This window comes from Periplaneta americana, chromosome 17 (genome assembly GCF_040183065.1).
Source record: "Periplaneta americana isolate PAMFEO1 chromosome 17, P.americana_PAMFEO1_priV1, whole genome shotgun sequence".
In the NCBI taxonomy this organism is placed as follows: Eukaryota; Metazoa; Arthropoda; class Insecta; order Blattodea; family Blattidae; genus Periplaneta; species Periplaneta americana.
Genome location: NC_091133.1, coordinates 110,798,701 through 110,819,055, shown reverse-complemented (window position 1 = coordinate 110,819,055; position 20,355 = coordinate 110,798,701). Strand labels below are relative to the sequence as shown.

The 20,355-nt window shown below is 36.1% G+C and overlaps 2 protein-coding genes across 6 annotated transcripts in view; both read right to left on the bottom strand.

Annotated features, from left to right (window-relative positions):
• LOC138692928 (uncharacterized) overlaps window positions 1-5,570 on the bottom strand; it is a 42,223-nt gene extending 36,653 nt beyond the window's left edge. Inside the window, exons 1-3 of the mRNA XM_069816285.1 lie at window positions 4,989-5,570; window positions 2,910-3,070; window positions 1,456-1,629 (exon numbers count right to left, since the gene is read on the bottom strand). The gene's annotated coding sequence lies outside the window, so the exon portion shown is untranslated. The remainder of the gene's footprint in view (window positions 1-1,455; window positions 1,630-2,909; window positions 3,071-4,988) is intronic.
• Window positions 5,571-9,095: 3,525 nt separating this feature from the next.
• Window positions 9,096-20,355, bottom strand: part of Bre1 (E3 ubiquitin-protein ligase Bre1) — a 90,801-nt gene continuing 79,541 nt past the window's right edge. For all 5 annotated transcript variants that reach the window (XM_069817194.1, XM_069817193.1, XM_069817196.1 and 2 more), the window contains 4 exons: window positions 19,991-20,182; window positions 18,981-19,173; window positions 14,047-14,141; window positions 9,096-11,623 (listed from right to left, as the gene is read on the bottom strand). In XM_069817194.1, coding sequence (XP_069673295.1) covers window positions 11,342-11,623; window positions 14,047-14,141; window positions 18,981-19,173; window positions 19,991-20,182 — 762 coding nt within the window. In that variant the 3' untranslated portion in view covers window positions 9,096-11,341. The remainder of the gene's footprint in view (window positions 11,624-14,046; window positions 14,142-18,980; window positions 19,174-19,990; window positions 20,183-20,355) is intronic.

The window sequence follows — 20,355 nt, the reverse complement described above, 5'->3', positions numbered from 1 at the left end:
CTCATCAATTAGCACTGGTCAGCTTGATGAGTTAATGACCGAATTTGGTATAATTTTCCTCTATTCAATAGCTAATTCCCTCTTTACCCTTTCCTATCCAGTCCTCTGACTGAACTCTTACTTTCTTCGACCCCAACGGCATTAGAGCATTCGAGGCCTAGGGGTTCATTTCCCTTTCCTTCCTCCTCTTTCTACTTCTCTGTTCCTAGTGCTGACCTGCTATGGCACTAAAATCGTCCTCCAGTGGCTTAAGGAGGGAAAGCTGGTGATCAACAAGATCTCCCAGCTAGGTCCAATGGACCCGTCGACCAACAGCAGGTGTGGTCCTCCAGACATTCTGGGGGTTGTGTGTGAATGAAGTAGCCACCAAAACGTTAAAATATGGTGTTCACTTAAATCGGCTACAACTTGCCATTTCAAGAAATGGATTTGGAACACCTCAAAATCTGTGCTTCAGTGGCTGGCCATGATAATATCTTTGAAAAATATTGGAGTGCAAGAGGTCAAATGGCTTTATTGTCAAACGCCTGACATTAGAAAACAACATAATTTCAAGGAAAAATTGTTCCGGAGCCGGGTATCGATCCCGGGACCCTTCGCTTAGTGCGAGAATGCTCTACCGACTGAGCTATCCCAGGAACTATACACGACACCGTTACAATTTTTCCTCTTATATCCACACAACTCAAATGAGCTGACAAGATGCCAGAACTCAACTATGAGTGCACACAATACTGTGTGACTTAATTTGTTACTGGAGGTACGTTAACAGAAAGCCACAAATTAAGTCACACAGTATTGTGTGCACTCATAGTTGAGTTCTGGCGTCTTGTCAGCTCATTTGAGTTGTGTGGATATAAGAGGAAAAATTGTGACGGTGTCGTGTATAGTTCCTGGGGTAGCTCAGTCCATAGAGCGTTCGCGCGCTAAGCGAAGGGTCCCGGGATTGATACCCGGCTCCGGAAAAATTTTTCCTTGAAATTATTCAAAGGGATATATCTTTTAATCAGATCACACATTAAAATTAAAATTAAAACTTCGTGGAATTTACGACAGTTTAAATATTTTCAATCACATTTTCTCAAAACTAACTAAAGTGTTCTTATACCCAGTGCTGTAGTTGGGATGGAACACAGTTCCAGTAAAAATAATATTAAGGTTCCACAGATTCAGTATTAATAATACAGAAAACTACCGATGAAGCAATATGGGCGCTTCTAACATAGAGTTTCAGTAATTTTTTTTAACTACAGTACTGCTTATACCCATTTGCTTCTGACTCCTTCAATTGTTTTGATTTGTACGGTAAAGATTGACTGATACGAAGAGACCAGCACTGTAAATTACAGCCCCATCTCTCGATGTTGGAGGGAAATATTGAAGCACTTCCGGTTCACAAACCAGTAAATGCCCATCCATGTTCTACAGCTTATTTAACATTATATGGTTTCTTACCCTTTCAGTATCCCAGCAAGCAAGTGTAATGCACTGTTCAATGTCTGAAAGGAATTATTCTGCTTCACGAGGAAGTGGATAGATCTCACTAAACACTCCACAACATACATTGCGTGGTTATTGTTATAAAACTTCTTACTTCTTGCAAGATGCTCCAAACAAACAAATATTTCCCTGAAACGCAACGTTCATACCATGAAAATAATTATTTAACAAAAAAATAGTATCTGAATGATGGAAAAAATACCGCCAAATATACGTTTATTTCCACTCTTTTCAGTAATTTTAGCTACCAGTTCTAAAAATTATTGAATGAATGAATGAATGTTAGCCATGATGTCCCATGTTGAGCACAGGCCTCCTGTGATGGGGTTAGAACCCCCTCGACAGTTTTGAGCAGAACTAAGAATTATTCACTTAAAATACACAGACATATTAGTTCAAAATAATCATAAAACAAACATACCCAATTTGGAAGCAGATTTTAAAATATTTCTCCTTCCACTTCAAGGCACTTGGCCGCATGAATGTTGGGCACAGGCCTCCTGTGATGGGGTTAGAACCCCCTCGACAACTTGATATTTCAATATTTTCCCCAGATTGCATGCATAAACGCATGGAAAGTTGAACCGTGTACATGCATCTTTAGTTCATGGATGGCGCGGATTTTTAGCCGCCCAGAAAAACTCCTGCCATTCTCAACGTTGTCTAATTATGGTAATGTTTATATTCAGTCACCGTTAGTTATAATCAGTGCCAGCTCGTGAACTTGTGGATTGGGAGAGCTGCAGTAGATTTTGGTACATACAAATATCACTTCTTGATACCATTACTAATAAGTATAGGACAAAAATAAATGCACTACATTTCGAAAAACCAAAACTTTCTGACTTAATTGGGAGATGTCTGTGGCTTCATTTGCTAATCGCAAAAAGAAAAAACTAATACCATCGATCAACCCTCCGATTAGTTTATGTTCCTATGTCTGTATTACAATACAAACAACTCCAAAGCCTGATTCACAATATGACATTTGGATTTTTACGAATAACGGACACATGTTCACAATAGGCTACATTTTATACTCAAAATGGTCTACAGAACTGATTCCTAAAGCGCGGGTCATCAGTCTTGAATCACTCTGTAGATACACCTATATCCCCAAAACGATTTTGACAGTGGTTCTTGTGAACGTGAAGATTTCACATTTGCAAGAGCTTTCTCAAAAATATAAATTTATTCTAGCGAGATCAAGAAAAATTTATTCATCTTGCCTACAATTTGGAAATATCCATTCCAGCAATAAAAGAGAATGTTCACACACTTTCATGAAACAAAGAAACTGAGAAGGTGGAGAGATGGTGGCAACAGCAAGTATGGTAACAATGGAAAATGTGAAGATGGTGGCAGTGGTCGTGGTGGTGAGGAGGAATAATTTAATCAATAGTACTTACTCCAATAAATGATTATGCACAGTTGCCATAGCTTCACATAGAAATTCTGCCATATCTGCATCAAGAAGAATATCTCGAAGAGAAGCTTTGCAATCGAATTTACCTCCTCCTTTTTCAACATCCACATTTAAGGATTTCTTCAAAAAGTGAGCAGCTTCTACCTGAGTTAAAATAAATGATGATGCATGCATATACAAAAAATTCACTGAATTCATTTCGTCTCAAATGCCTCATATATTAGTTTCTCTCACTACATACCATATACTGTGTGTTCAGTTCAAAATGTGTCATGGCTCGCTGTATGCCGTCATGTGGCTAGCCGATGAGCCTAGAGAATTCAATCTTCCTACACTTCCGCAGAGGCGTATTCCTAAATGCGAGAGAAGTTGCCTAGCAAGTACGGCGTTCATTCTGAAGAGTACACTACTTATCGATACGTACGGTAATGCCAGTAGTGGCAAGAATGTGAACTGTTTGGAAACACGTACTGAAGTGTGTTTTTTTTCTTACTGTCGGGATATGGGGAGAGGGTTAAGATGATTACTTACGTATTTGTTGACATTAACTTGGACGGTCAACATGGACACTTAGTATTTTGATTTGTGTTTTGGAATGTTGCCATACGCAATTGATGATAACAAATACCCTGCGTACGACTTGCCCGCGCAAAACACAGTTCGAAAGAGGTTATGGTAGCACACAGACTTTACAGACCGCCATCTGTTACTACGACATTCAAGTTATACCGTACACGTTCTCAAGTTCAGATTGAATGCCTTGATTAATAGGCAACTTCTCTGACATAAAAGCTGAAACTCGCTTCAAATCGCTGACTCACAACAGTGACGTCATGACACACTTTGAAATGAACACCCAGTATTGCTAATAATAGATAGGTTGTAGATAGTATAGTGTTTATGTTAATATGTTTATGTTTATTACATAAAAACTTGCATCAGTAGTACTGATTTGTCATCACACCAACTACATTACCTGCACAATGTCCAGCGAAAGAATAAAGTGTTGTTTAAACCATAGAATACCAATAGATCTGTTCACATGGCAACAAACAAAAGAGTCACTGCCAATTCAGACATTTCAAGTCCACGTCCATGTATTCGTATTTATAGCTGTGACACCTTATCTATGGTTCCGAAATCGTTTTTGTGAGAGAGAAAGGGAATTATATTTCAAGACAGGGACAGAAGACTCTGTACATGTGTAGAACAGCTCTCCTCTCACTTCTATCGCATTTCCACAAACATCAGTTGTTCTTCTCTCTGATAATTGTAGGAGTGTCTCTTTCTAAAGGTATTATTTCTGTGACTCCAAAGCAAAATGTGACATGTCATTTCTGTCAGTTTTCAGAAGCGAACATTTAAAGTAGTTTTCAGAGGTGATCCTGATTGGGACATGCTACCTGGTTGAGATTTTCTTACGGAGTTTTCTCTTAATAAGAGTAAATGCTAGGTAACTTTCGGACGCTGACTCTGGACTCATTAAGCAGGCATTATCACCTTCATCTCACTTTTTTCCTTTTCTCCTCCACTAATTATCAACGTAACATGCGAGAGGTCCAGGACGAATTACTAGGAAAATGTTCCGTTCTGGACTCCTATCCTTCGCGTGTTATATTCATGACAGGTTGGGGAAGGGATATGAGCCTTCTTTGGTGTAGTTCTTCTAGAGAATTACTAATTGTCATTATAATAATCTGTGCCTATAACAATTAGTCCGCATTGTGCATTGAGTGGCCATGGTAGATACCGTATGGCAATTTGCCAAATGACAACTTCGTGTACGTGAGAGTTAATAGCTTTAGTGCCAAGAACTAAACCAAGTTCGTGTACGTACCAATACTCCAAAGAATGAGAGATGTATATAATGTAAGATTACAGATCGTGCTTGCAAATTTTGGAGTTAATTCCGTGCATTTATCTAACTTTCCCGTTAATGTGAAAAAAAATATGAGTAGGTACACCATAATATGATTATTAGGCCTAGCTTACAATATATCAATAAGTTACGTGGCCATGTTCATGCATTTATACCTTATTAGAATAATTTACTATAACATACCTGAAGATTCACATTTCTGGATATTAACATACGTTTCAAGGTTTTTAAGATTACGTCACCATCTGTCTTTGAATTTAAAAGAATAGTACTGAAGTTCATATTCTCCATTCTTACTCCTATTAATATTATTAAAGCAAAACTTAATAATATAATGTGGAAAATATCGTATAAATGATGAGAATTTCTATGAACAAGACTACTCAATATACAGAGGCATATTTAAATAAAAATAATTATTGTATGCAGTTATTTCCTTGTAGAAACTTTGAAACAGCATTTCAAACTGTTTCTGTAGACCGCCATAGCTCGCGCTCGCGGATGATTACGTTTACTTAGCGTTGCCAACCTTCAAACACAATATTACGGAATTGTGGTTAAAAAATTATCGGATTTCTATTCTACAAAATTATCGCAAACATACGATATCAATAATGCAATAATGTAAAACTTTGTTTACCCTCACAGCACATAGGTTAAAGTGGTCTAAAAATTGTGGGATTAACACAAAATTATCGCAAACATAATATTAGTGATATTATGCAAACAAGACGAAGACCATAGTTGTCGGAAGAAAAATGAAAAAAGATAAACGTGCGAATACTAAATGAGACAGTACAGCAAGTGGAAAGCTTCAAATATTTAGGGTGTACTGTAGGCTACTATAAGCAGTATCATGACGAGCTGCTACCAGCGTAATAAATTAAACATTCGTTTTCAACTTGATATTTCAATATTCTCCCCAGATTGCATGCGTAAATGCATGGAAAATTGAACCGTGTAGATGCATGTTTAGTTCATGGATGGCGCGGATTTTTAGCCGCCCAGAAAAAATCCTGCTATTCTCAATGTTGTCTAATTATGGTAATGTTAAGATTCAGTCGCCGTTAGTTATAATAAATTAAAATATATTACATGCGCCTAGACAAATACTGTAGCCATGAAAAGATGGTACGAATAAGTCGCGTGAAAAGTATTATAGAGACGGGAAGAATCTGGACTCTCTCCTGAGAATCTTGACGGAAAACAGGACAGATTTAATACTTAAAAAAAATATGGCTTAACGCAATAACTTTCGCATGGTTGGCGACGCTGCGTTTACGTAAACAATGTCGCCAACCAGTGATATTGCAGATCCCCAACATTTTTAATAAAATACCCTAAAAACACCTACAAATAAAAATAAATGGAAAAAGAAATTAATTCTCAATAACAAAAAATAAATCAAATTTCATTTTATACTTCAGTATAACACTACAACATAGAACACAGAACATAAGGAATCACAACATTAAAATGAATTAAATATTTATTGTATCAATATAATTCTGTACAAATTCTAGAGAATAGATTTTAAAAGCAACTTTCAAGGATTAAGTATAGACAAATGACACTATAGAATTTCAAAAGAAAAAAAAATTCTGCGAATAGCTGGATTATGCTGCAAACTTTTGAACACAGAACTTCGACTGAGTTTGGGGCTACATAATAAATGAAAGCCATAAGTATTGTAGATTACACTTTTATTTTGTTTAAAACTTGTCTGAAATCTCTTTACCGCTGTCCAGTATGAGCACTGTCGTTTGTTGACATCTGTATGTAGGCGCTGCAGGGACTGTGAGGAGCAAGAGGGAGTGTATGTACATTCCACATTGAAGCATTATTAGCACAACTGATGTACCAGCACATACAATCACATGCTGTTCTGCACTTGGTACCAATATAGTAATGCCAATTAAAAAAGTAAATCTGTGACACTACACCCCATGAAGGGCCAAAACCGACCAGCCAGCTGCTGGCCTCACGTCCACATGCCGAAGCAGAGGTGGACGATCATCCAACCAGAATGGAGGCATCGTATGGTTACCAGTGTGCATTCCATAATGCGAGTCCTAGGCAGGATGCCTTAGACCACGACATAGTAATACCAATACAATAATAAAATTATTATATTGATACCAGCGCCTCTTTTAATGGCAATTATTACTCATACATAATATTTCAGTTTATTCCATTTTACAATGTTATATATTATTGCGAAATCATTCCTGTAATGTGTTCCAATAGCTAATTGTAATCAGCTCCTATCTATTGTTATAATTATTATAGTCCTATGTTCAAAAAATAATAAATTATGTGTTTATAATATTCTAATGCTTACTGTCAAGTGATTAAGGTGAATGTCGATTAATGCTGATAACGAGAAATTGCATCATAGCTTCTGCCTCTGTTTATTATTGTTTCAGAGGAGGAATTGATGTTTCAGTATGAGTCACGAATTGCAATGTTTAGTGGTAGTCGGTGTAACGTTAACAGGCAGATTATCTCTTGTTCTCGGGAATGGCAGTGCTGCCATATTCTCATAAAGTGTTATCTGTCTGCTACTCTTGCCAACGACAACGATCACCACTGAGAGGGTGCATATTCACTATACCTGAGGAATAGCTGAACTTACTACTGCCACGATACACTGCACTGATGTGAAAATTGGACTGCACTGTATCGCTATGCCTGAGATGAGAGATTGCGTCACATGATTCATTCCGAGCAGTTGTCTTCACTCCCACTGGTAATCATTCATCAGACAAGTAATCATAGTGAGCACAAGTAATAAGCAAGTAATATCTGCTATACTGGAGAATTACCACAGTAGCTTTGAACCGTGCCATTACGTTTACCACCAAATTTAACTACATACACATTGTTGCCAACATAAGAACATGATTTTGGTCTGTGGTGTCATTAGGAGAAATTTGTTTCTTTTTCTCTCTACCTCCTTCATTCTGAACATTACTGAGAGATAGCACCACTGTTACTCTCATCTATTGCAATGATTTTTCCCTGGACCACCAATTTGCTTGGACGACATTTCTACATAGAAGATTAAGACAGGTCTTACAAGCGATTTCCAGTTACTAACAGTATGGTCATCAAAATTGTGTGTCTATTTTATCTCGAACTAAAATCTCTCTCGCATTTTCTTTCGTTTCATCACGGGCAAATGGACTTATCTCTTCGGTATTGATGTTTCTAGTCAGTCATGGCCTTTATGACAGTTTTTGTTTCGTAATATTGATAGACGGTAATATAATTTAAGCGGTGAATAATTTCATGGCCCCTAAAAGTTTTTTTTTTTTTTTTTTTTTTTTCGTAAAAGGCTAGGTATTTTCTCTAGGCCACAAATAAAACTGCAACGCGGTCATAATTATGTACTTAATGCTTTGGTGAACATTGACCGAAAATTTACTTTCCGTTATTTAAATGATATTCCGTGAACCACACCTTTTTCCTCTTTATTTCGTTGTCATAACCTACTTTAAGATCTTACTACATAAGCACTTTCTTTTAGTGCATTCAAAACATCATTGTTGTACTGCATAACTCTTGCACTTGACTAATAAGAGTGATTTATTTAAGAATATAGTCGCGAATTTTACTACCACCATTTCAATTGTCTTCTGTTTGACATGGCTCGGTACGGCCTGGTGACTAGTGGCCAGCAAGTAACGTCGACTATCGGCATTGCTCTGTCGTGGGTATTATCCTAGATCATATATGTAACAGATAACTCTCGCTACGTTAAAATCGGCAGCACTTTGAAGAAAACAACCGCCAGGATCGCCACCCGTCCGCCATAAACGAACACGAGATGGCAGCACAGTCGCTAATGCAATTCAAATGGGAATTATGACGTGACTCCTTATGTAACAACTAGATGGCAGCATAGTAAACCTGACAAAAGTTGTTAACCTCAAAGCCTATAAACCCGATATATCTGTTACATATATGATCTAGGGTATTATCCAGTTGTTCCGTAATATCAATGTACACCTCTTCATAACAAAATGTATTATATTTTTTTATTATTGATACATAGTTCTTTTGTTGCAGTTGTATCCGATAGTTACTAACCTACATATCTGAAAATTTGTTTGCATTAAAACTGATTACTTCTTTGGTATGGCGAAAAAACAAAAACCTAAAGCTGCTCTTTACAGAGCCATTTTTAGGAATGTGTCCTTTTTTGTGCCTGAAAATCTGGTCACCACAGTTAAGGACCCTCCATAGGATTCAGATGAGAGTGAGGATATAATGCAATAAAACATAAAATAATAGTAATAAATTTAATGTTACAATTGCATTGCTTTACAAAATAAAATAGAAATTTAATATACTATGACAGAAGAAATAAATTTACAACTGTGGTTAAGAGTCCACGCTAGTAAATAGAATTACAAAACAAAATATACATGTACACAGTTGTATATACTTTAAAAAGGATGAAAGCTAAATTTAAAGACACCTGAAATCTTTTGAGACAAGAATTAGAATTACATTGGGTTACTGTCGTTGGAAATTTTTTCCCGCCAACTTGTCCAAAATTCTCAATATTTAATAATTTTTCCTCATCCAATATGATTTTAAATTTATTTTAAGATACTATAAATGCGTATAGTTTATAATAAATATATACACTGTCGAACATACAAAAACTGTTTATAAAATTTTATACCACATTTACTAGTATATACCCCGTAATTTTTAGCTGAAGGAAACAGTTTACTAGACTACTATAAATACAAAAAAATCTCAAGGAGTAAGCGATAATATCAACTTCCATCTCTAGTTTAATACTGGGGTAATCATAATAATTATGTTAAATGGTTACGAAAACTTTTAATGTATGTGGAATGTCAAACTGTAAATGCATGATACTATGTTGTGAAATTTAATTTCTGCAAAATGATGCAGCAATCGAATTTCCTTTTCAATATTTTGTGGCCCTTCAGCAAATAAAATGTAACACTACAATCTAAAAGACACAAAAAATCTAGAACTAAAAATTACTACAATTTATGAAATAATATACTTCTTTATGAAAATATTCTACAGCTCAATATTATACAAAATATTTCTGAAAAGAAAAGCAAAATTAATACACATTATAAGAATAGCACAGATTCCTCGTTTTCAGCAAAATTGCTTTGACTGACAGAAAATAAATTATGAAAAGGGACAACCAGATGTCATCTAGATTATAATAAATCTAGTTGGAAAGTTGGAAAATAATGTAGTAGAAGAATCTACTGGTCGTAATATGATCGCAAAATGATGTGTTTATAATCAACATAGAAGTAATGCAACCTGAAAATAATTTCAGAGTAAATCTGCAAATTCATGTTTGTGAGTGAAACTTTGAAGTATAGTAGAAATATTGTGCATATATAAAACATAAGCATAACAGTAATATGATTAACAGAGCATAGGCGCAATTGTTACATATAATTGAGTCTTCTACATATGGAAAGAAAAAGAAAAATTAGAAGAGGGACTTAAAAATTTCAAGAGACTGACAATGAAATTATAATCCTTCCAAAATGTAATACATAACATATAATAAATGCAACAGTGATCAAACAGTAAGAACATTTTATCAATTCAAATGAAGGGGAAGGTAAGAGAAGAGGAGGGGAGGAAAGAATCTAGAGTTAAGGATACTTATATCAAGAAGGGACAGGCTGAGGATGTCATAAAATCCTGAACTGAAAAATGACATGTTAAAAAAAAATGAAGACTGTCATTTGTTTAACTACTATATTACACATCGAAATATAGGTGAATCCAAGTAAATTCCAACCCTGTTTTAGAATATGTTCTCTTGGAAATGTAATATTAATTCTCACAAGTTGGAAGAAGAATATACACTCATATGTTCCCAATTTTGTAAGCACTGCTTCGTGTTTTACTATGTATTTGTTTTTGTATTTCCGAATACATATATTTCTTTGGAAGGGAAGAGTAAAAGTATTTAAAACGTAGCTGCAATGGTATGCTAACGAAGTCAGCTGTTTTATCAAATACAATTTACTCCATTACAGTACAATAAGACAAAAACAAGAAAGAGTTATGATTGATGTAACTTATATACACTTGATTTAAGCTTATGCTATAATTATATTCCATACGATAATGTGGAACTAAATGTACTATTTAAATAAGAAGAGATTACTAGGAAGAGAAAAGCATTTGATTTTAAATTACTTGTATGAAACATGTAACAGAATCTCAAATTGGGATAATGGAAATATACTTTCCCTGACAGGGAATTTCGTTACTGAGCTATGTTGTAGCCAAAGGCGGGAAATAAATTATTTGGGGAATATTCTAGTAAATATGGTACACAAAGACTTCTCAACTAGTATGGCTTTTGTTTAGACAAATTTGCACAAATCTTCCACCATAGGGACATGTTATACTTGGAACTCGGTATTCCAAACTTCTGGGTATTTACAACATTAACTGTGAAGCAGATATATGAACCATTAAAATTTATAATTTTAATTTCATATTATGATCTACGTTGAAAGATATAGTCGATGGTAGTCATTAGCACCAAATGCAGCGTTGCACTTCGGACACTTTCTTTGTCTAGTTTCGTATCGAGTACGTAGGCAGTCCCAACAGAATACGTGGAAACATTTGCTCAAAACAGCATCTTTACGCTTAACTTTACACGAAGGACACGTTAGAGTTTCTTTGTATTCACGGATTTCTTCCATCATAACTTCGTCTAGAGTCCCTGCCATTTCTATCTTCTTCATGCGTTCAGCCTTTCGACGTAACTGTGCAATTTCTTCCTGCAAACAGAAAATAAATACTTAACGTTTACGACACTAAAAAATCAAGTTGCAACTTGTCCATAACAAGCCAAACTAGCAATACGAAGTGCGACTGTTCACTATAGTCCCTTGCTCTAATTTCAGGCAGCCAATTGCGTTGCAGGTCAGCTATATTTAAATGTGTGCATCTTGTGATTCACTGAGGAAGACGTTATTCATTTCTTAAGGCTCGATAAATACTTAATATAATCGCCCGCCATTTTGGTTCTTTCGTTGGCATTCGCAGAAAGCACACAAAGACATTATTTGCCGCTCAATTTGCTGAATTACAGTGCGTTTGATTTATTATCATAGGAGCTACGACATGATAATGTTTAACGGTGTGGCAAATAGATTCCTCGTATGGTAGCTCGGCAATGAAAGAACAAAAATGGCGAACAATACTACCTACCTAGACTTTATAGAGCCTTCACGTCCTAAGACATAAGCAAAGAGGAGGAGTCACGCCGAGAATAACAGCGTCGCGACTATAGTTAGGGGTTGCAGGAGGGGGGGGGGATTGAGTAAAAGAAAACTTGTTTTGCAAATCAAGCTTTTAGGTATAACTCCCTGTAAAGTTGAATAATTTCAAGGGAAAAATTGTTCCAGGGCCGGGTATCGATCCCGGGACCTCTGGTTGAACGTACCAGCACTCTACCACTGAGCTACCCGGGAATTCCACCCGACACCATCTCAACTTTTCCCTTTATATCCACACAACTCACGTGGGCTGACGAAACGCCAGAGACCTGGCCCCGGAACAATTTTTCCCTTCAAATTATTCAAATCTGCTTTACAGGGAGCTTCACCTGAAAGACTAGATTTGCTTCCTGTAAAGTTGATTTGAATAATTTTGAGGGAAAAATTTTTCCGGGGCCGGGTATCGAACCCGGGACCTTTGGTTAAACGTACCAACTCTCTACCAACTGAGCTACCCGGGAACTCTACCCGACACCGATCCAACTTTTCCCTCTATATCCACAGACCTCAAAGTGGGCTGACAACCGTCAAGCAACCAACAGTGAGTACATACTAACTCTGTGTGACTTAAATTGTGGTTTTCTGTTAACGAACAGTGATGTGGTTTTCTGTTAACGAACAGTGACGTGTATTATGCAAATCAAGCTTTTAGGTATAACTCCCTGTAAAGTTGATTTGAATAATATAAGTCACACAGAATTAGTGTGCACTCACTGTTGGTTGCTTGACGATTGTCAGCCCACTTTGAGGTCTGTGGATAGAGGGAAAAGTTGGATCGGTGTCGGGTAGAGTTCCCGGGTAGATCAGTTGGTAGAGCGTTGGTACGTTTAACCAAAGGTCCCGGGTTCGATACCTGGCCCCGGAACAATTTTTCCCTCAAAATTATTCAAAACTTGTTTTGTCACTGAATGATCTTGAAAAGTTCACCACTCTATCTCTGTTTAGCAGAGGGTTGCAGGCTGTTAAGTGAGGATGTGTTAAGAGCTGTAGGCTGATTATTGTGAGCATAAAAATGAAACAACGCATTTCTGTAAAATGTTGCTTTAAAATTGAAAACTGAAGCTTGGAGACCTATTAATATTTAGAAATAGCTTCCAGAGATAAGTGTGCATACAGAGCAAGTGTTTTGAACTAGTATAATAGGTTTAAAGACGGCAAAGAACCCGTCGAAGATGACCTATGTTCCAGTCAGCCTTCAGTTCATAAACTGATCATAATATTATCAGAGTTCGTGATTTAGTGCATACTGGCCATCGATTACAATCAGAGGCATTAACGGTGAACTGAATTTGAGTGCAGTGAATTCTAACTGAAGAATTAAACATGCCTCATGGTCTTCGAGATTCATATGAGCAGAAGCAACACTGCCTTGAAGTATGCCAAAAATTAATTAATAGGGCTAAAAATGACCCAGATTTGTTAAATAGGGTCGTTACAGGTGACAAGTCATGATTTAATGGTTTATGGATATGACCCGAAATTGAAGCACAATCTTAGCAGTGGAAGTCATTCTGTACACATTTTATGATCGCGATTTGTCGCAAATTTTGCACCGGATCGAACTCCTCTCCTTTTTGGTCTTTTCCTTCATGACCTCCATATTTCGACATAATATTATGTCATCATATAGGAGAGAACTTGTATTAATGACTTGGACGGCTGGAAACCAATAGTTATGTACTGTTAGACAATTACATCCATATGATAATAGAGTGCTTAGAATGTAAAACTGAGGATTCTGGGTTCGAACCCCAGCGCCAAAACGAATTCTTCTCCATTATTAATAAACAGTAATCACAACAGAAAATTTTGTAGGATAAAAAATTAGTAATATCATCATATGGTTGGTTCCAAAAGCTAGCATAGTAATCATTAGACCCATCAAGAAAGACAGTGAGAAATGAGCCCAAAGGAAATGTTACCTGAAGTCTCTTTGTTTTATAGGCTTCTGCTTCTAGTGCACTTGTTTTTTCTGCTACAACCTGTTGTGCTTCCTTCATTTGAGCGTGGTACTTTTCTGAAAGAAAAAAGTCACTGTTACTTTTATACATTCTAACAAATACACAGAATAGTAAACAAGGGGCTAGAGAAAGTGAACAAAGACAGAATCTGTCACTATGCAACTTTCTAAAACCTTAAACTTGTCATTAAGTGTCAAGTAACAATTTTTTTTTTTTCAGAGGAAGAAATAAATTAATTCCTGTTCCCAAAGAATTTTCACAAACAATTAAATACTTTTTGATTTTCCACAGAGGAAATTCTCTGTCAATAAATTAGTATTACATTGTAACAAAACTAACATAATTCAATTTAAATCCTGTCCAAATTCAACGTCGCAAATTTCTAGCGCAATAATTAATAATAGATCCCTATTAGAAACAACAACAACCAAATTTCTTGGCTTAAAAATCGATAATGTGTCAAACTGGAAAAATCATATTAAAGAAATTACCCCCAAACTAAATTCAGCTTGTTTTGTTATTAGATCTATGCAAAAGATAGTAAATATCAATACCTTAATAAACAATATACTTTGCATACTTCCACTCGGTAATGAGTTTTGGAATAATATTCTGGGGAAATTCCACAGATAGTAACAGTATATTTCTATTACAATAAGAGTAATTAGAATAATAGTAGATGCCAAATCTAGGGAATTGTGTAGGGCTATTTTAAAAAAACTACAAATAATGCCTATGGCTTGACCGTTTATCTTTTCATTAATAATCTTCCTCATATGTAATCGTGAAAACTTTGTAACTAATTCAATAGTTCATAGCATAAATACACGTCAACAAAATGACTTTCATACCTCATCGGCAAGTCTATCGTGCTATCAAAAAGGAGTGTGTTATATGGCAATAAAAATTTTTAATAGCCTCCCTATCGATATAAAAAATGAAACTCAAAACATAAGATTATTTAGGGCCAAATTAAAGAAGTACCTAATTTCTCACGCCTTCTGTTCCGTAGGTGAATTCATGACATTCAATAACGCTTCATGAAATTGATACTAAAACTTTGTGTTGTACTAGTAGACTATATTGTAAATCTTGTCTATATATATTTCATCTAGACTGTGACTATAAATTAAGATTTTATAATAGTATTAAGTTTTTTGACTTGTTCCATATTCTAGCTGTAAGCATGTATGAATACCATGGAATGTTAATAAATACAATACAATATGTATTTGAATACAAAACATACATAATCAAAAGCCATATAATTGTTACACAGACTAGTCCTATACATTTCTTCTTTCTGCAGAGAAAATTTTGCAAGTTTGTTATAAAAACCTTCAACTTATATCTACAACTAATAACAATTTACTTCAATTACCTTATTTGTAATGTCAACGTCAATTTATTCTAATGTATTATTTCGTATTTTATACTATATCATAGTTTCTTCGAACAGCTATAAGAATGCACTGTAATCACACACACTCACATACAACTGTAAAGTAGGTTATGATTTTTTTTTTTTAAATTCAATGATCATGATGATAACATACCATAATAACATACATCACATACAGGTAAAATAAGAAATGAAGCTGTGCTAGAAAGAGTGGGTGAAGAAACACAGAATGTAGCAAGTGAATTGAGAATCAAAGTCACCGACATTGACCTCTAGTCTACAGCAGGGATTAGCAAAAATGTCATCATGATCACTAGCAATAGTGACATCGCAGGGGCAGAGCAGTAAACTGTATTTGCTTCACCTCCTCCCTTCCGTCCAACTCCCCTACATCTCCAGTACACAGATATCTATCAGTGCCAGGTTACCTGATTAGATATAGATTGTCTCTTTCTCAAAACCTTCAACGACTGTTCGGAAACGCATGTTTAAGGAAGAATGGGAGGAACAGTATTTGTTGTGCATATGGTGACAATGTGTCCTAAAATTCTAATAGGCACTTATAAATCAAACGACATCTAGTGACATTACGACATGTCATAAGATTATCACAAAATCATAAGTAAGCATGAACATATCCAATGTACGAGGGGGATCCAGGAAATAACGACCATTCGCGCATACCCGCCACGCAGCTGACTCCCCTTCCTTGTTTGAAGGTCAACTGGCTTCCTTAACATGTGTTCTCATAATGTTGTGAGTACTGGTTGCAACAAGTCGCCATTGTGCATTTTGTGTTACTTCAAAATGAACAACGTGATTGATAATCCCGCCGACTGTGAGGTGAGGAGTGTGATTCGATTTTTGAATGCCCGACATTTGAAACCTGCAGAAATTTACTGGCAATTGAAAGAAGTGTATGGTGATACTGTAATGAATGAAAGAAATGTGAGAAAATGGTGCGAAATGTTCTACAATGGGCGAACAAATGTCCACGATGAAACTCGACCCGGACGCCCATCACCCATCACAGAAGACCTGAAGACTAAAGTGAACGACAGAATCTTGCAAGACAGGCGCACATCACTCGACGAATTGCATATTGCCTTTCCTGACATTTCTCGTTCTTTGCTTGGTGAAATTGTGTAGCAACATCTTGGCTACCACAAAATCTGTGCACGAAGGGTTCCACGGCAACTGAGTGACCAACACAAAACTCAGAGAATGGCCTCGGCATTGACATTCTTGATGCGATATCACACAGATGGAGACGCCTTTCTTGATCAAATTGTGACTGGTGATGAGACCTGGGTGTCTCACAACACCCCAGAGACCAAGCGCCAATCACGTCAGTGGCATCATCCCTCATCACCCAAGAAACCGAAAATTCAAACAGACTCTCTCAACACAAAAAGTCATGGCTACTGTCTTTTGGGATCGTTTTGGAAGTGATGAAGAGTTGAAAAAGACAGTGAACACCTGGCTTAATGAACTGGCGGCAGAGGAGTATAACACGGGAATTCTAAAGTTAGTGAACAGATATGACAAATGTTTAAATGTAGGTGGTGATTATGTAGAGAAGTAAAGGAAGCTTCAGTTATGTAACAGACTTTTGTTTTTTCAAATAAATATTTTTTTTTTTTTAATTATTACAACAAAACGGTCGTTATTTCCTGGATCCCCCTCGTAATTGTAAACGAAAATGTATACAGTAGAAAATAAGTACAAACATAATTTTCTTTTTTTAGGGCTGCACAGGGCGAAGCAGATGAAACAAGGTACGAGTCAAAGAGAACTTCATGCAAGTTATGTTATCGCTTTGGAAATCGCAAAATCATTCAAGTGTTATAATGAAGGATAGTTCATTAAAACATGTCTGAATAAAGTTGCTAACTTTATGTCCCGAATAATGTGATGCTTTAAACAGTATGAAATACACATGAACAATACAAAGGAGGATAAGGGATATTGAAACACTAGCTGAACAACAACTGGATTGTTGTTATTGTTGGTTAGACCTGAAGAGAATAAAGCTACAAAAACTTATTGAGCATTTTATGTAATAGTTGTGTTTGTGTATTAAATTATTTTAAAAGGTGTATACCCTTCAAGAGAGAACATAAATAGTCCTTATTGATGAAATTTAGAAAATTACACAAAATAAGCTGAATTTTCATTCTACAATCAACTGATAATAACAAAAATACAGGTTGCCAGGCGACGATAAAAAACAAAAGATGCGAAAACAAATGAGTGAGATGTATAAACAATTGAATGCTCTTTCATATTGAAGTATAAACATATAGAGGTGTCAGTTGAAATTTCAAAGTGAGGGTGGCTGGGGGATGAAATCTAAAATACAATTTAGCCTGGTTTCAGCCTTCCCCCTCAATATCTAAATTGAGTGTTTTTTGTTTAAATTGAATTCAATTTGAATAATTAGTTATTTAGACTGGGAAGTTTTGAAATGAAAGCCCTATTGTTAAGGAAACACGAGAAATTTGATTGCTATTGTTTAAAAAAAATGTCACAAGATGCTTCCTAGCTTTCCAAGACCATTCGTATCTTCAAAATTCAGCATTTCATCCATTAGTACAGACCCAAAAACAAAATTTGAGCTTTAAAAATTCAGGTGGCCCAAATTTTGTTTCTGGGTCTGTACATTAACAGTCTTACTAATAAACCGTGTATAGTTTTTATACGAGACTTATGCAGCATTGAGACAGAAAATGTTACTAATAAACCATGCAGAAGCGATGGATGTATAAACAGGCTGTAACTATACAATGAGAATTGCTTTGCAGTAGTTATATACACGAAACCCCTTGTTTAAGCGTTGTATTTAGAGAAAAAAATGGCACCCCTCTAACAGCTGTTCGTATCGACTGTCATTTTATGATGATGGATGCCTTGTAACCACAGAAGAACACACCAAAGAGCACAGAATAAGTAGAATATTATCACAGTCTAGTATATACAGTCACGAAGCTCAATATGTAGTAAATATGCATCCATAGATAGTTGCTAACCACTAGGATCGGTAATATCGCCTCATTACAGACAATGCAAAATAGTACCAGTACAGTCAATTGTTCCTAGCACCCTCAAAACTCAAGCTTCGTGACTGTATATACTAGACTGTGATATTATTGCTGAAGCTTGTACTCTTTGACCAAAATATAGTGTGGTAATCAATCAGAGCCAGTTGTACTATCGATTCTTAACACGGCACACTAGAGCGCTCTACCGGATACAATAGAGAATCTCAGATATTCTATTACCTTTCGTAACGAAGTAATGACGAAACTATGACGTAGCTGTGTAACAGTTATACTGTTATACACGACGTATGTAGTGATTATTAGTAAGGAATTTACACACGACTTATAAACGAGCTACTCATTGTATAAGTATAAGACAGTTAAACGTCTGTATATAGAGTTTTTATTAGTAAGACCGTAAATGTAATATTTATAAAATATGAATCACTCACCAAGATGCAGCTTCAGATCTGCAGCAGATTGGGCGCTCTCAATGGCTTTACGCTTGTGCATTTCCATGGCCTGCTGTCTTAGAGCCAACTCTTTTTCCACAGTTGCCAGAGAGTTCTGTAAGATGCGCTCTTTCTCTTCCAACTTCCGCACTACAACGTTAGTTGCTTCTACCTGAGTTGTGAGGGTAGCCACCTAAATTGGGAACCAAAATTACTAATCAAAATATATTTAAACCAACATATCAAACTACATATATTTATAATATTGTATTGCACTTATATACAGTAAAACTCCTTTTTGAAAGAATCTCTGAAGAATTACTTTTTTATCCCCTTAAATAAGGGTTTTCCTTAAAAGGGGGTTTACATAGAATAGGAAGAGAAGCTAAAATAAACAGTATTAAAATATGTTATATACCTTATTATTAAAATTTAAAATCACTTTCATCCACAATTTGCTTTGCAATACTTAACAATCTTCTCCAAAATGTCCACTTTTAAATCATTTTGTAAGCTGAGAAAGCAGTTATTCTGCGTTATCATATGATGAAAGATAGTGGAACGGAGAAAAAGTCTCTCCGGCATCGGGATTTGAACCGGGTTTTCAGCTCTACATGCTGACGCTCTATCCACTAAGCCACACCAGATTCCCATCCCAATGTCGGATTGAATCCTCTCAGTTTGAGTTCCACCTCTTGGGTTCCCTCTAGTGGCCTACCCTCATGCACTGCGTCATAGATGTATGACAGTGGGACCATGTCCACACACATGTGCAGAGGTGCACTCATTATGAGTGACTAAGTGGCCGGGATCCGACAGAATAAGCGCCGTTTTAAATCACTGAGTGATTATTCGCATATCATATATCATTGCTCTCCGGTATTTTTCTATTATGAATCCAGCAGATAAGACATCGAAGGTTTGAAAATGGTCTTCAGTCACTTCTTCTTCTTGATCACATAGAGGTTAGTGAAGTGAGAAAATACCTTTCTAATTTGTTACTATCGTACCTGCTCCTTAAGAACGTCCTTCTCTTCGCGTGCCAGCTTATGTAACTGATTTGACTTGATGCGTTCAGTCATAAGTTTGAAGTTGGCATCATCTTTTTCACGTAACTGCTGAATAAGTCTTGAGTTCTGCTCTTGCATGTCTTCAAAAGCTTGTCCTGTTACTTCCATCTCGTTCAGCAAAGCTTCTTCTTCCTAAAAGAAGATTTCCATTTATGGTAAGCACTGTTACAAATATGTAATGCATAGCTATAACAAGTTCTCTGTCCTCACGTTCACAATTGAACTTCAACTAGCCTATATTAATGATTTCTGTGATTTAAAGATGGCAATAAAATATACCCGAACAGCTTATGACAGCATTAATA